We start from the raw sequence: 12050 nt of genomic DNA, 5'->3' as shown, positions 1-12050 counted from the left end.
AATCAGCTCTCCATCATGAGTCATTGTTCACAGTCTACATGAAATCTTTCTTTTGGGATCTTTTTGGTCTTGCTTTTCTATTTGAATCTAAAGCTATTTCCTGGAGAAAGATGCTTTTCCCCCCCGTCAAAGATGATAGTTCTTGTCTTGATGCAGAGGAATAGGAGACAAAACTAGCCTTAGTCACTTATAGCCAGAAAGCCATAATTTACCATTTTGTACATGATGTTAGAGACCACCTCTAAGTGGAGGTGCTGCGTGTGCACACATGTGGGCATCCTTCTGTCTGTTGCTTTAATGTGGTTTTCTGTTTGTTTTTTGTCTGGTGTAATTAGTTGTCAATTACTCAATTTAAAAAAAATAATAAAAAAAGAAAGATGAAAAATGGGGAAGGTGAGCTTCTTAAATATACATGCTTCTTCATGTAAGTGTGTATATGTATTGCTACATCTGTTTTTATGCATGTGTGTTTGTAGTTGTACAAAAGTCTGTGTGTATGTACATAAAGATATGCTTTGCTGAACCTCTAGAATAAGTTTGTCTTCATTGAAAGTAACTGAATGGAATTAGCTCTTTGCCTCCTTTAAAAAATATATACATATATGGTGGTTTTAGAAGTCTGACTAAACTATAGAGTGACTTTTTTCAGTGTATGTATTGTTGGAGACTTTTACATTGTTTTGGGTTTTTTTAGCTTCCCCCTACACCACATCAACTCCAAATATTAATAGCGTGAGGAATGCTGACTCAAGAGGCTCTCTTATAAGTACAGACTCGGGAAACAGTCTCCCAGAAAGACACAGTGACAAGAGCAATTCTCTTGACAAGGTAAAAAAACCAAAACCAAAATAAAAACCCCAACCTGTATTCCGAAAGTTTCATCTTAATTCTCATAGTGGTTAACTTCTCTAATCTCCATTGGGAATGGGCTTTCTAGAATAACTGTAGAGCCGTTATTTTATGTAAGTTTTTCTTTTGCATAGTAAGTATCATATGAACTCTTTTTGCATTGCATTTATTAAGCTGTTTTGCAGAAAATACAAACAGATTTTCAATGTAGAGACGTAAGCAAACAGTTGTTGTTTCCTTTGCTAGGAAAAGGCACTAGATGAAGTGTACTGAATTTTGCTTGAGAGAACTGAATTCTAGTTAGATCAGGTTCCTTGATTTTATAGACACCTTCACTCCATCTTGTTCTGTACACAATATGCATAGCATTTTTTAAATACTGAAAAAACAGTTGCTCTGCTTTCTTTAGGTGATTTCTTTTATATTAGTTTGAATTTTCTAAATCATTTCACTTTTAAAGCTGTTACAAATTAGGAGCTCTGGCTGCAGTAGCTATGAGGTATTCAGTCATGTCTTTCTAGAGCTTGTGTTGATACTGATCACATTTCATTTTCTTAGATCTTGTTGTGCAAGTCACAACATGTTAACTTTTTCCCCTTGACTCTGACATGCCTTCGTGTGGCAGAGAGAGAAGCTTCTCAGAAGGCACTCTGCTCATGCTATGCGCCCTAATGGAGAAGAAGAAGAAAATTCTCACCCTGCAAAGAAAAACCGTGTTACTATGGATTTTTCACTTCTGACAATTCCAGCTTTGCCAGAGAAAATTTTGCATGCTGCTTTCTCTCTTCAGTTACAAGAAGTATTTGGTTTTTGTGCTTGGTATAGTTAAGCTTCTGAGTGAAGTGTGTGATCAGTAGTTTTGCCACTGCTTTGCAACAGTTGAATATCAAGCCAAATATGTGCAATGTAACCATGTGAAATACCTTTAAATGACAAACCTGGAATAGCTCATGTACATGATTTAATTTAAGCATAACAATCCAATCAGCTTAAATATCAGCAGAATTTGACTCTGAGGGTCTTTAATATAAATAAACTTTTTAAAAAAATCTTCTTTGACGTTGACCAAGTAAATAAATATCTTGAACATACACTGTTGCTAAATGGCAGTGCTGTCATCTATTACTTAGCTGTCATGTTGTTAATTACTTATGTGTAGTGTTCTTACCAAGTAAAAGAGTTTTCAAAGGAATCGACATCTTTTGAAAATTCTGCTCTGGTCTGCCAATTTAGGTAATACAGGATTTGTTGAGCATGCTGGTAGTATTTTTCCCAATAATACTTAATCCTGGCTTCTTATTTGTTGCTTTCCAAACTTTCTTTCTAGTAGATCAGTTGTTCCATGCACGTTATCTTCAACTTTTTGCTCGTTGCTTGATACCATTATTGAAGAGCCATGTTTTCATTCTAATAGAATAACCTGTAGAACTATACTTGTGGAATCAGAACTGGCTGAAAGTATACCAGTTTCTATTTTAATACATGCTTATTTATAGGTTATTGACATGATTTTGAAATAAAGTTTTGAGTAGCTATAAACCTAGTTTTATCCATGTACTTGTTCAGCTATTTTAGAGAAATAATGTGTAGTGCTCTGGACAGTATCTGAAAGTCTAGGAAACTCATTCTTTTTCTGCTTTGCCAGCCATTAATTCCCCGCCCTATTTGTTTCCATAAAGCTGTATAGTAGAACCTCCTTGTTCACCAGAGATATTTCATAGTTTGTGAGGTCTTTACTCTGCAATAATCGGGCTTATATAGGTGTCCATTTTCTCCTAAATTACAGTAATTTGTGTCTAGTATTAATCATAGTTTCACATTCAGTTTCACTGTGCATCCATTCAGTGTCTAGTATGTGACAGGATCTACACAGGTTGTTTTAGGACAGCAATTCTTTCATTTTACATGGAATGTGTTAAAGCGCTTACCAGTCAATTGATGTGTATGCTGTGAGATGTTCCCTCATGGATTGGCATGTCTCCTGCTCTCAGTGAGGAGTGTTCCTGGAAGGGTTGCTCTGCCCTTGAGGTATTGGCACTTCTCTGTCTGCAGGATATCTTCCAACACTGGCATGTCCCCTTAAAAAGGTCACAGCATCAAGGCGATCCAACTGTCTTGTAGAAACCACAGAGTTGCACAGATCAATCATACTAGACTGTTGAACTTACAGAAAACTTATTAAATGTCAGGTTCCTTTTCCATTCACATAAGTCGCCTCATATTGTAAGTGAGAATTAGGCACTAAAAAGGGCATAATTTATTTTTTTAAAAGATATTTTTGTAGTATATGTGTAAAAGCCTCAGACTGAGGATTTTGCAACATTTGATTGTGTGGAAATGATTCTTTTACAAGTAAGTCTTTGTACAAAGTTCGATGTATATATTCTCGCAGTTTTATTTTTTTTCGTGATACACATTTTGAAAAATCAGGTTTGGGTTTTTTTTTTCTTTTTTGACAGATTTAAGTATTAGGAATTGCTGATTAACTTTCCACAAGTGTAGAATTTGCATAAACAAATGAAGCAGGGAGAAAGGTTTTTTTATGCTTGGGGGTGTGTGGATGTGGGGTGTGTTTGTTTGGTTTTCAGGGTTTGTTGGCTTTTGTTTGGGTTGGTTTTTTTTTTTCTTTTGAGGCAAGGGCAAGTTACTTATCAGTAGTTAAGCTTCCAAAATGCATATTATTGCCATTCATGTATGTTTCCCTTGAGGTTCTCATATCTTTAAATGGAAAGAATTTTGTAGGTGCAGATCTGTCTACAGTTCAGAATAAAGTCTCTTCAAAAGCAAAGGAACATGTATGTGTCACCTAATAGCAGCATTTATTTTTAAAGTATTTCATCTAAACAGAAGGGGCATGCCTGATTTCTACAATGTGGGTATCTATGTGTAATTAACTTGATTAATAATCACTGTTAGGTGACTTTTCCTATTATTCCTCCCTCTGAGGGAAAAATTCATACAAAGAAGGAAATAAACAAAGGTAAAGAGGCTTAATTTGGTATACTTCATGTGTGCAGTGTGTGTTTTAGTGACCTGTCTCTACATGAAACATTTTTGTCTCTATTCTGGGATCCTTTTTGTGTTGCAGGAATTAATAAGGCAGTTTAAAACATTTTAGTTCATATCAGTTTCAGAACTCTTCAGCCAATATATATGTCTGTCTGTCTCTTTTTCAGAACCAACAGAGCAGCACTTTAGGAAGTTCTATAGTTCGATATGACAAACTTGACCAAGCAGAGATCAAAAGTCTGCTCATGTGTTTCCTTCATATTTTAAGAAGTATGTCAGAAGGTAAGTAATTCCACATATTTTTCGTAAATTCCAAGTAATGTGTTGGATTTATGCCCGTGATTTCAATACTTTTTCAAAATCAGCATAATATTTGAGGTATAGGTACCATGTTATGCTGTATGTTACAAATATGTGGGACTGGTCAAATTAAACTCTGACTGAAACCTTGTAAGCATTAAGTGATTATTCCTTCAAAGTATGAGGTTAATTAAAGGACTTGGTAAGAAAGCGAATATTTGTGTGTGATTTTGCAGTCCAGTTTGGAAAATAGAGGTGAATAATAGTTTATTGATCAGTAGCAGAGTCTTGGGCTAGTCCATTCCTCTTATTTTGCAGAACTTCCTGTATGATAGGGAAACAAATGGTTTGATCGCTATGTATATTTCTATTTCTGGAATGGGGACATTTAGTGCTTCTTCATTCTCCTGGGATGTTTGTGAGATGATCCACCGAATTTTTGAGAGAGTCGTTTTACCTAGGAGAAGGTTACAGAGGTATAGAAGCACTGCATGAATGACAAACCTTAATTTTTCACTAGGATCATACAGCTCTGAATCACTCCCCTATCCTTGATCAGTATTTAAGAAAGAAGGCAAATCCTTTTTGTAAAAACACTGAATTTTTCAGTTTGTGCTAAACATATATCAAAAGTAGTTCATTTATTTTCTGTGCCTGTTTTGGTTTTAATTTCTAAAAATCAAGTTTATGTACTACTTGAACTCTTAATTTATTATCCCAATTAATCACGAATGAGATTTTTCATGTAATTTAATAATGTTATTTTACGTATTTTAATTAAAATTATAATAAAACTCTAATATCTTTTCACTATTTTACACTTTGAAATACGTAAAAATTAGTTAGAATTTCTAGGAAATTCCAGTTAAATTTGACATAAGCATGGTGGGGATTTGTTTGGTCTCAATTCTCCTGGAAAAGAACGAGTGTCAAACAAATTTTGCCACACATCTTTGTAATTTTGAGTTTGTAAGCTAATTTTGAAGTTTTTTGGCAAGAGAGACCGGTCTTGGCTATGTAACTAAAAGCTTTGTAAAAAAATAGATAGCCATTTTTGAAATCTGTGCAAATAAAGAAAATTCGCAACTGTACTGAAAAACTATCCATAGTAAAACATTGTAAATTAAAAAAGAAGAAATCGTCAATTTGAATTTTAAAAATGTTGAGACCAGTCTATAAAGAAGCAGGTTATAGGACTAACAGTTCAAAGTATTTTGAAGTCTTATATTTTTAGAACACTGTAGTCACTGCTGACTATACAATTATTACTATTTAAAATATGAAACTGTATGGGAATATTTTAATATGGGATTAATTAAAAGCATATTGTAGAAACTCATTTGGAGAACTAATATGTGCATTTGTACAATCAATTTAAAGGAAAACATTAAATAGTAAGTTATCTGTACCACATAAGCCATTTTCATATTCTCTGAATCCTCATTATCTGAAAATTAAAACCAACATAGTTAACTTTTCTATTAAATACTTTTGTGTGTTTGCTGCCTTTGTCTTGTTTTTAATATTTTTTATTTTCCTAGACGCTTTGTTTACGTATTGGAACAAGGCTACAAAATCTGAACTCATGGACTTTTTCACGATTACCGAGTAAGATTTTTGTTGAGCTTCTCATAAAATCACATTTTGCTATGCTGTTAAAAAAAATTAGTGTGGATGTAAGTTTGTATACATGGTTTTATTTATTTGTTTGAAAAAATAACACGATCTTGGTCTGTTTAGAAGTCCTTAACCTGATGTGCACAATTGCATGTCTGTCCAATTCCATGATAGATTCTGGAAGTAGGCTATACAGAAGTGATCTCAGGAAGTTCCTAAACAGCAAGTAGTGCTCAGAATATTGCTATGCTCATGGAAAGGAGCCAACTGTCTTGTTACCTGTTTGCATTAAAATGCATGTTGTAACGTGAACTGCTGAAATTAAGTGGTTGCATATCAAAATTGATTGCATTGCTTAACTTCAGATACAAAGGGACGTGAACTGTCCACCTAGCATTCCTCTTGTGGCTTCTGCCATTCTGTAAGGGAAAAGATACAGGATGAATCCAGTATTTGTTATCAATGGCTACACTCCATCCCTATGCACACTTGGTGCATTTGTTCATGAGAATTGCTTGATACAGTAATAAAAAGCAAAGGTGCTATTGGCTTGAAGTGGAGCCTTTCTGCTTGCCTTACTTGTTTCACTAGACTGCTTTCCTTTGTAGTAGAGGCTCAATCAGTGTAGTATCAGTTGTTAATTGTGTAGTAGAATGTGCTACTCAAGGTCTGTTTTAGGAATATATTGTAGATAGTGTTCTAATTCATCATGTGACTACATCTGGCGTGATATTGATTGTATCAGACACAGAACTGACGAAGTAAGTGAGCCTACTTAATAGACTTTCTGAAGCCTGAGGCATAAACTGTACAGATTCAGTGGTGAACAGTATTTTGCCATTAGATATTTCTTATTTAAGAGCTGGGTAGGATTGGTTTGTGATCAAATCAGTAATCTCAAATTACTAATTATCAAAGATGATTTACATCGCGATAGCAGTATATAGAATACAGAAGAAAATTTCCATCTTGCAGTGGATGATACCACAGTTCCTTAAACTGGAACAGGAACAAGGTTTATGAAATCCATCTCTTCTAATTCTAGGAGTATTTTGCCAATGCAAAAAACATTCGAATCAATGATAATTTTTATTAATACAGATCATTATGGTAGTTTCTCATTACGTCAGTGAGACAGTGTTTCTGGTAGGTAGGTACTTGCCATGCAAAGAACTTTTTCAGAAAAACTAAGAATCTAAAAAAGACAAGAAGATATCAGAAAGGGGAATTGCAGTTAGTTTGCATGTAGTGAAAAGTTTGGTAGAGGCAAACACCATTCTGACTCCACAGTTTGGAGATGGCTAATCTACTTAAGCCTGAGTACAAAATGGAGCTGAGTTGAAGAGACTATTTCCCAGTCTTCTCCCTCATTCACAACTGGCACATGGAAGAGGAAGCCTGAAAATCGACTTTCAGTTTGAATTTACACTTTAAAGAACTCTAAACATTTCTCCTTTATAAATAGTAAAAATCTATACAAAATGAAGCATTTGAACTCACTGTTTACAGTTTTCTAAGGTGCTTTGGGTTTTTTTGCCGTTTGGCCCTTCTGCCGTGTGACTGTTGGGCTCGCACTAGCTGTTTTGATTCAGAGCATTGGGATAGGTGTGCTCTGGAGGCAGCCTTATGTACCTTTTGTTGTTAATCCAGACTTGCCTAAAACAACAACCATCCGTGACTGATTTCAGAAGAGGCATGTTTACCTTTTCTTGGCTTGGGGACTGGAAGGGAATTGTAAGGGTGGGAGAAATAAAGAAGTTTTATGACCAAAGAGTTTAAAGTTAAAAAAATAATAGGTGAATAATTCTGATGTACATAAATCTAGAAGAGATTGTTTTAAGTGTTGCTTCTCTGACTTATGTGTTCTCTGCAGAGTATGCTTACATCAGTTCCAGTACATGGGAAAACGATACATAGCCAGGTACTGTGTGGAATTCAAACTCTTGTCTTGTTCACTAATAGTGTGTACAATAAGCCTTGAATCTCTATTACAAATAAACTGCATGAGTAGAAGAGTTATTGTGAAATGATACATAACAGTTTGAAGTAAGTCACTGGCTATTATATTATCAAATCTGTATCCTGTCTGAAAGTCTGGTATCTGTTATTGTGCATCTTGTGTTTATTATCAGTTACTGTAAAATCTACCCCTTAAATGCTATCTTTTACAGCATTTTTTCCTGGAAATTGTGGTTTTGGGGAAGAAATGTTATGATTTAATTGTTTTGTTTATTCACTTGGCCATAAAACCATGTCCATTGAAATCTTTTAGAAATTTTATATATAGTGTTTTTACTGAAAGGTGAGTAGTGAACATTCCAATGCTGCTGTTTCTCAGTTTGAAGTCTGAAGTACTTACTGTTAGATACCTGTAGGATCCTATTGAAGCCTGTTTAGGAGAAAATCTGTGGGAGTCAAAAACATGTACTAAATTATTTTAACATCTTTGCATTAACGGGTTTTTTAATGCAAAGTATTTTTTTAATGAAGTGAGATATAGCAACTCGTTTAGGCCTTATGCTGTGGTTGGCATGATAATACTGTTATAATTAAACTTGTGGTGTTGAGATACTGGCCCTCTTGAGCTCAGTGAGAAAGTTTTTGCTGACTTTGGGTGGTAAAGCATTCTAACTAAAATGTTAAAGGTTTTGTTTTTAATTTAGATTTAATGGTATGTGAATCTCTTTCTGCAAACAACAAACTTTGTCCTTGGAGATTTTTTGGAAATAAATCTCATCTCTGTTCACATACCTTTAAAAAAAAAAAAAAAAAAAGGCCAAAAAAATCTGGCTTCCTTAAGGTTTTGATTCTAACCTTTGTGTTTAAATGTACTTTGAACTCTGGATTTACAAGAGTCTGTAATTTTCAGGCTTTTTGTAAAAATTCTTCAAGCTAATTTGTTAAACTAGTTTGTAGAGAAGACTACCACTCTTCCTTTTTGTTTACTGATTGTGTAGTCTGTACTGCATTTTAACACTAAAAATGTTAAGCTATAGAAATCATCTGGTGTTCTGCAGAGGTACTGAATTTTCCCAGTAAGCGTAGCTTTTTAGTCTTTCACTTTGTCATTACACTGAAGCGTATCATGGTCAATGCACGTACTCTTAAAATACACAAATGACAGAGAATGAAAGGGAACAGGGTATTCTGTAATTCAAGCACTGGTTTTCATTTTTCATCAGCTCTGGTGGTGGTACACAATAGGAAGTTAGCCTGTACTGATAGCTAACACAGATCACTTTTCTGTTTTCTTCACTTGATTGCTGCAAGTTTAACAAAGCATATGGCTCTTCTCCCTTCCTGCTTGGGTAAGATGTACATGATAATACCTCAGTTAATTCCTGCTCTCCTGTTGCATGTGTGCTTTCTAATTTTACCACTGTGTGTCCTTCTAACTTTTTTCTAAAATTTTTACAATCAAAATAGAGGATTTGGTTTTGGGTTCTGAATATTTTCAGAATATTTATGTTCTCAAATATGTTTTCAAAAGCTCTGAAGTAAACTTAGTGCTTCAAGAGCAACTGCTTGTGTGCTTTTGCTTTCATGCTTTGAGGTTTTAAGAAAGAGTTTGCTGTGGTGCTTTTTTAAAGCTACCTATTTTTGTTTTATAAATAAAACATTAAATAGGTTGCATTATAATTCTTTCTGTAAAACTTCTCGTGCTTAACTAACACTTCCTGTCTTGCTGCAGTTTGACATGTCTAACTTTTGCTTCTATCCCATTTCACCCATCTTGCAGGAACCAGGAGGGGTTGGGATCCATAGTTCATGATCGAAAATCTCAGACATTGCCTGTTTCCCGTAACAGAACAGGAATGATGCATGCCAGATTGCAGCAGCTGAGCAGCCTGGATAACTCTCTCACTTTTAACCACAGTAAGTCTCATGACATGATAACATTTGTCATCTTCAACCAGTACCACAACACCAGAGACAGGTCCCAGAGCCACACCAGTGCATTTCAATGACTTTTATTGTTCTAGGTCAAACGCATAGCTGGAATCAGTCAATGATCTGTTCCCTGCTCTATAACAGAACAATCAATGCTGGCTGATGCCATAACATGGAGTGTGGTTAACCACAGTGTATTTTAAAATTGTATTTTAATGCTTTTTAATTATACACACCTCAACTTTGTGCTGCACATAGTTAAAAAAATTACTTATTTTTTCCATTTGTTTTATTAAGTTTCATTTCCCCTTCCCCCCCCCGCTTGGTCTTACAAATGATAGGTCTAAAAGCAAATATATGTGCTCTGACCATATCTCCATGTTTTGACATCCTCTAAGGAGAAATAAGTTTCTTAGAATTTCTACCAAGATTGTGAATCCCATGATTTGGTTTGTCTGGAAGTGAAAAAGCGTCCAATAATGAAGTGATTTTTCTGTTTTCAGTGTGAGAAAGATATCAAGTATTCTTGGAATTTCTGTAGACAATGGTAAGATTTAATCAGGTTGAAGTCAGCTTGTATAAGACTGCTGTATTGAAAACTAAATCTGCTTGTGGCCTATCTTTTTAAACATGCTGCTCTTAAATTGCAAAATACACTGTATGTAAAGTATTCTGAAGCACCATTTTTCAATTTTCAGCTTCAAAAAACAGTGAAACTGGCTGACTAATCCAGTAAAATTCAACACTGATACTGAAAAGAATTGTGTGCAGTAAAGCAATTATTTAACTGTTTGGTCACTCTGTTCATCCTTCTATTTCCCAAAGCATATCTAACTGTCTCTTAAAATCTTTTAGCTCATTATCTGTAATATAGAGCAACAGTTAGCATAATTGCACAAGACTTACCACATAGTCCAGAGGAAAACTGAAAAAAGAAAAATTAAACCCCACCAAACCTCTGTTTATAAATGTATTCTCATGCCTGTTTAAATATAAGAAATGCAGTTCTTTTGGTTTTAAAAATGTCAGAAAACCATATAGGTGTGCAAATTAGTACCTTTTTTTTCTTGTAATCAGTCTGCTACTGCTGTATCGTAATAATTCATGGATGTTTTTTGATGCACAAAAGCTTTTACACTATGTGACTATACATTCAGTAAGGTAAAATACTTTGTAGGTAAACACTGATTTTTTTAAAATTTTTTTTTTCTATTTTCTGGGAAATAAATAACATGGCTGTTTCTGGGCCTTGTACAAAGAAATTTAATGCATCCCAAACTTGGCAAAGTTTACTGATTTTTAGGAAACAGTGAGCTGAAAGATTTTAATAAATGCATGCTTATGTAAAAAGAAACTTTCTGTTCTTTTCCATCTGAAGGAAATCATGAAGGAAGGTGTCTCGTTTAGCTAACTTGGCATAAAGTGATAATGGTTTTTTTAATGTTGGATGTTTAATGAATATCAGGATGTTGCACCTTGTATTGACCAAGGTTTTACAAAGTGAAAATATGTTGCTGTAAAAGCCGTGTCAAATGTGAAATTCGTTTTTATGTTTTTGGTGTTGTTGTGGTCTAACTTTTAGTTTTGTTTAGTTGTCAGTCTGCCTGTATCTTGTATCCAAATGCAGACAGGAAGGACGTATCTGGTGGAATTAGTTGCTTTACTGGTTTTAAAATCATGATTCTTTGGCAAGGTAGTTGCCTATAAATGTAAATTATAAACTTAATTTCTTCCTTTCTAATCATTTAAGCAAGGAATAGTACTGAAGTAATGGTGTGATATTTCACATCTCTGAGAAATTTTAGTATAGTTTTGTGCTTAAGTATGTAAGAAATTAGGCCTTTTGTTTGAATGTCTAAAGCATCTCAATACAAACTCCAAGAATGTCAATTTATATTTCTATTGTTGGGGCTAGAGGAGGATGCTCACTAGAACAGTGACATGCAAACATACTGAAATACTAGAGATACACTGTGATCCGCAATAGCAGTATGTGATCATTGTCAAACCCAAAGTTGTTAGAGATTATCCCATTTTTAGTGTTCTTAGATGGTTTTAAATGCAGTTACTCTGCAGTAGTGTGATGGTATGGGCGCATGTTCATGGGCATACCCAGGTAGATGTCTATATTGTATGTAGTAATTGTAGTTCCATAGTTTCCTTTTAAGTTACGCGTGAAAAATAGAATCCGGTGTGTTAGTTATACATGAAGAATACAATATTAGCTTCTCTAAAACAATAGCAAATTGAAACGAGGATAGTTTTTGGCATGTGTATGGAGAAAGCAGTGCAAACACAGTCTTTTAACTCAACCAAATTGAGTGTTCCTTTTTTACATCCTGCCCAAAACTTCTGTCTCTAGTTATAATGTGGAGTAATCAACC

General features: G+C 34.5%; 1 protein-coding gene across 21 annotated transcripts in view; it reads left to right on the top strand.

Moving 5' to 3' along the window:
- DOCK9 (dedicator of cytokinesis 9) overlaps positions 1 to 12050 on the top strand; it is a 127629-nt gene that overhangs the window by 89036 nt on the left and 26543 nt on the right. For 6 of the 21 annotated variants that reach the window (XM_040584431.1, XM_040584435.1, XM_040584429.1 and 3 more), the window contains exons 34-39: positions 695 to 828; positions 1475 to 1648; positions 4026 to 4140; positions 5700 to 5766; positions 7649 to 7696; positions 9515 to 9651. In XM_040584431.1, coding sequence (XP_040440365.1) covers positions 695 to 828; positions 1475 to 1648; positions 4026 to 4140; positions 5700 to 5766; positions 7649 to 7696; positions 9515 to 9651 — 675 coding nt within the window. Of the gene's footprint in view, positions 1 to 694; positions 829 to 1474; positions 1649 to 4025; positions 4141 to 5699; positions 5767 to 7648; positions 7697 to 9514; positions 9652 to 10169; positions 10214 to 12050 lie in introns of all 21 variants that reach the window. The other 15 variants (XM_040584442.1, XM_040584437.1, XM_040584436.1 and 12 more) reach the window with 5 other exon arrangements.

This window comes from Falco naumanni, chromosome 2, assembly GCF_017639655.2.
Source record: "Falco naumanni isolate bFalNau1 chromosome 2, bFalNau1.pat, whole genome shotgun sequence".
NCBI classification, from domain to species: domain Eukaryota; kingdom Metazoa; phylum Chordata; class Aves; order Falconiformes; family Falconidae; genus Falco; species Falco naumanni.
The sequence above is the reverse complement of the archived record's forward strand: the minus strand, read 5'-3'. Positions and strand labels throughout refer to the sequence as shown.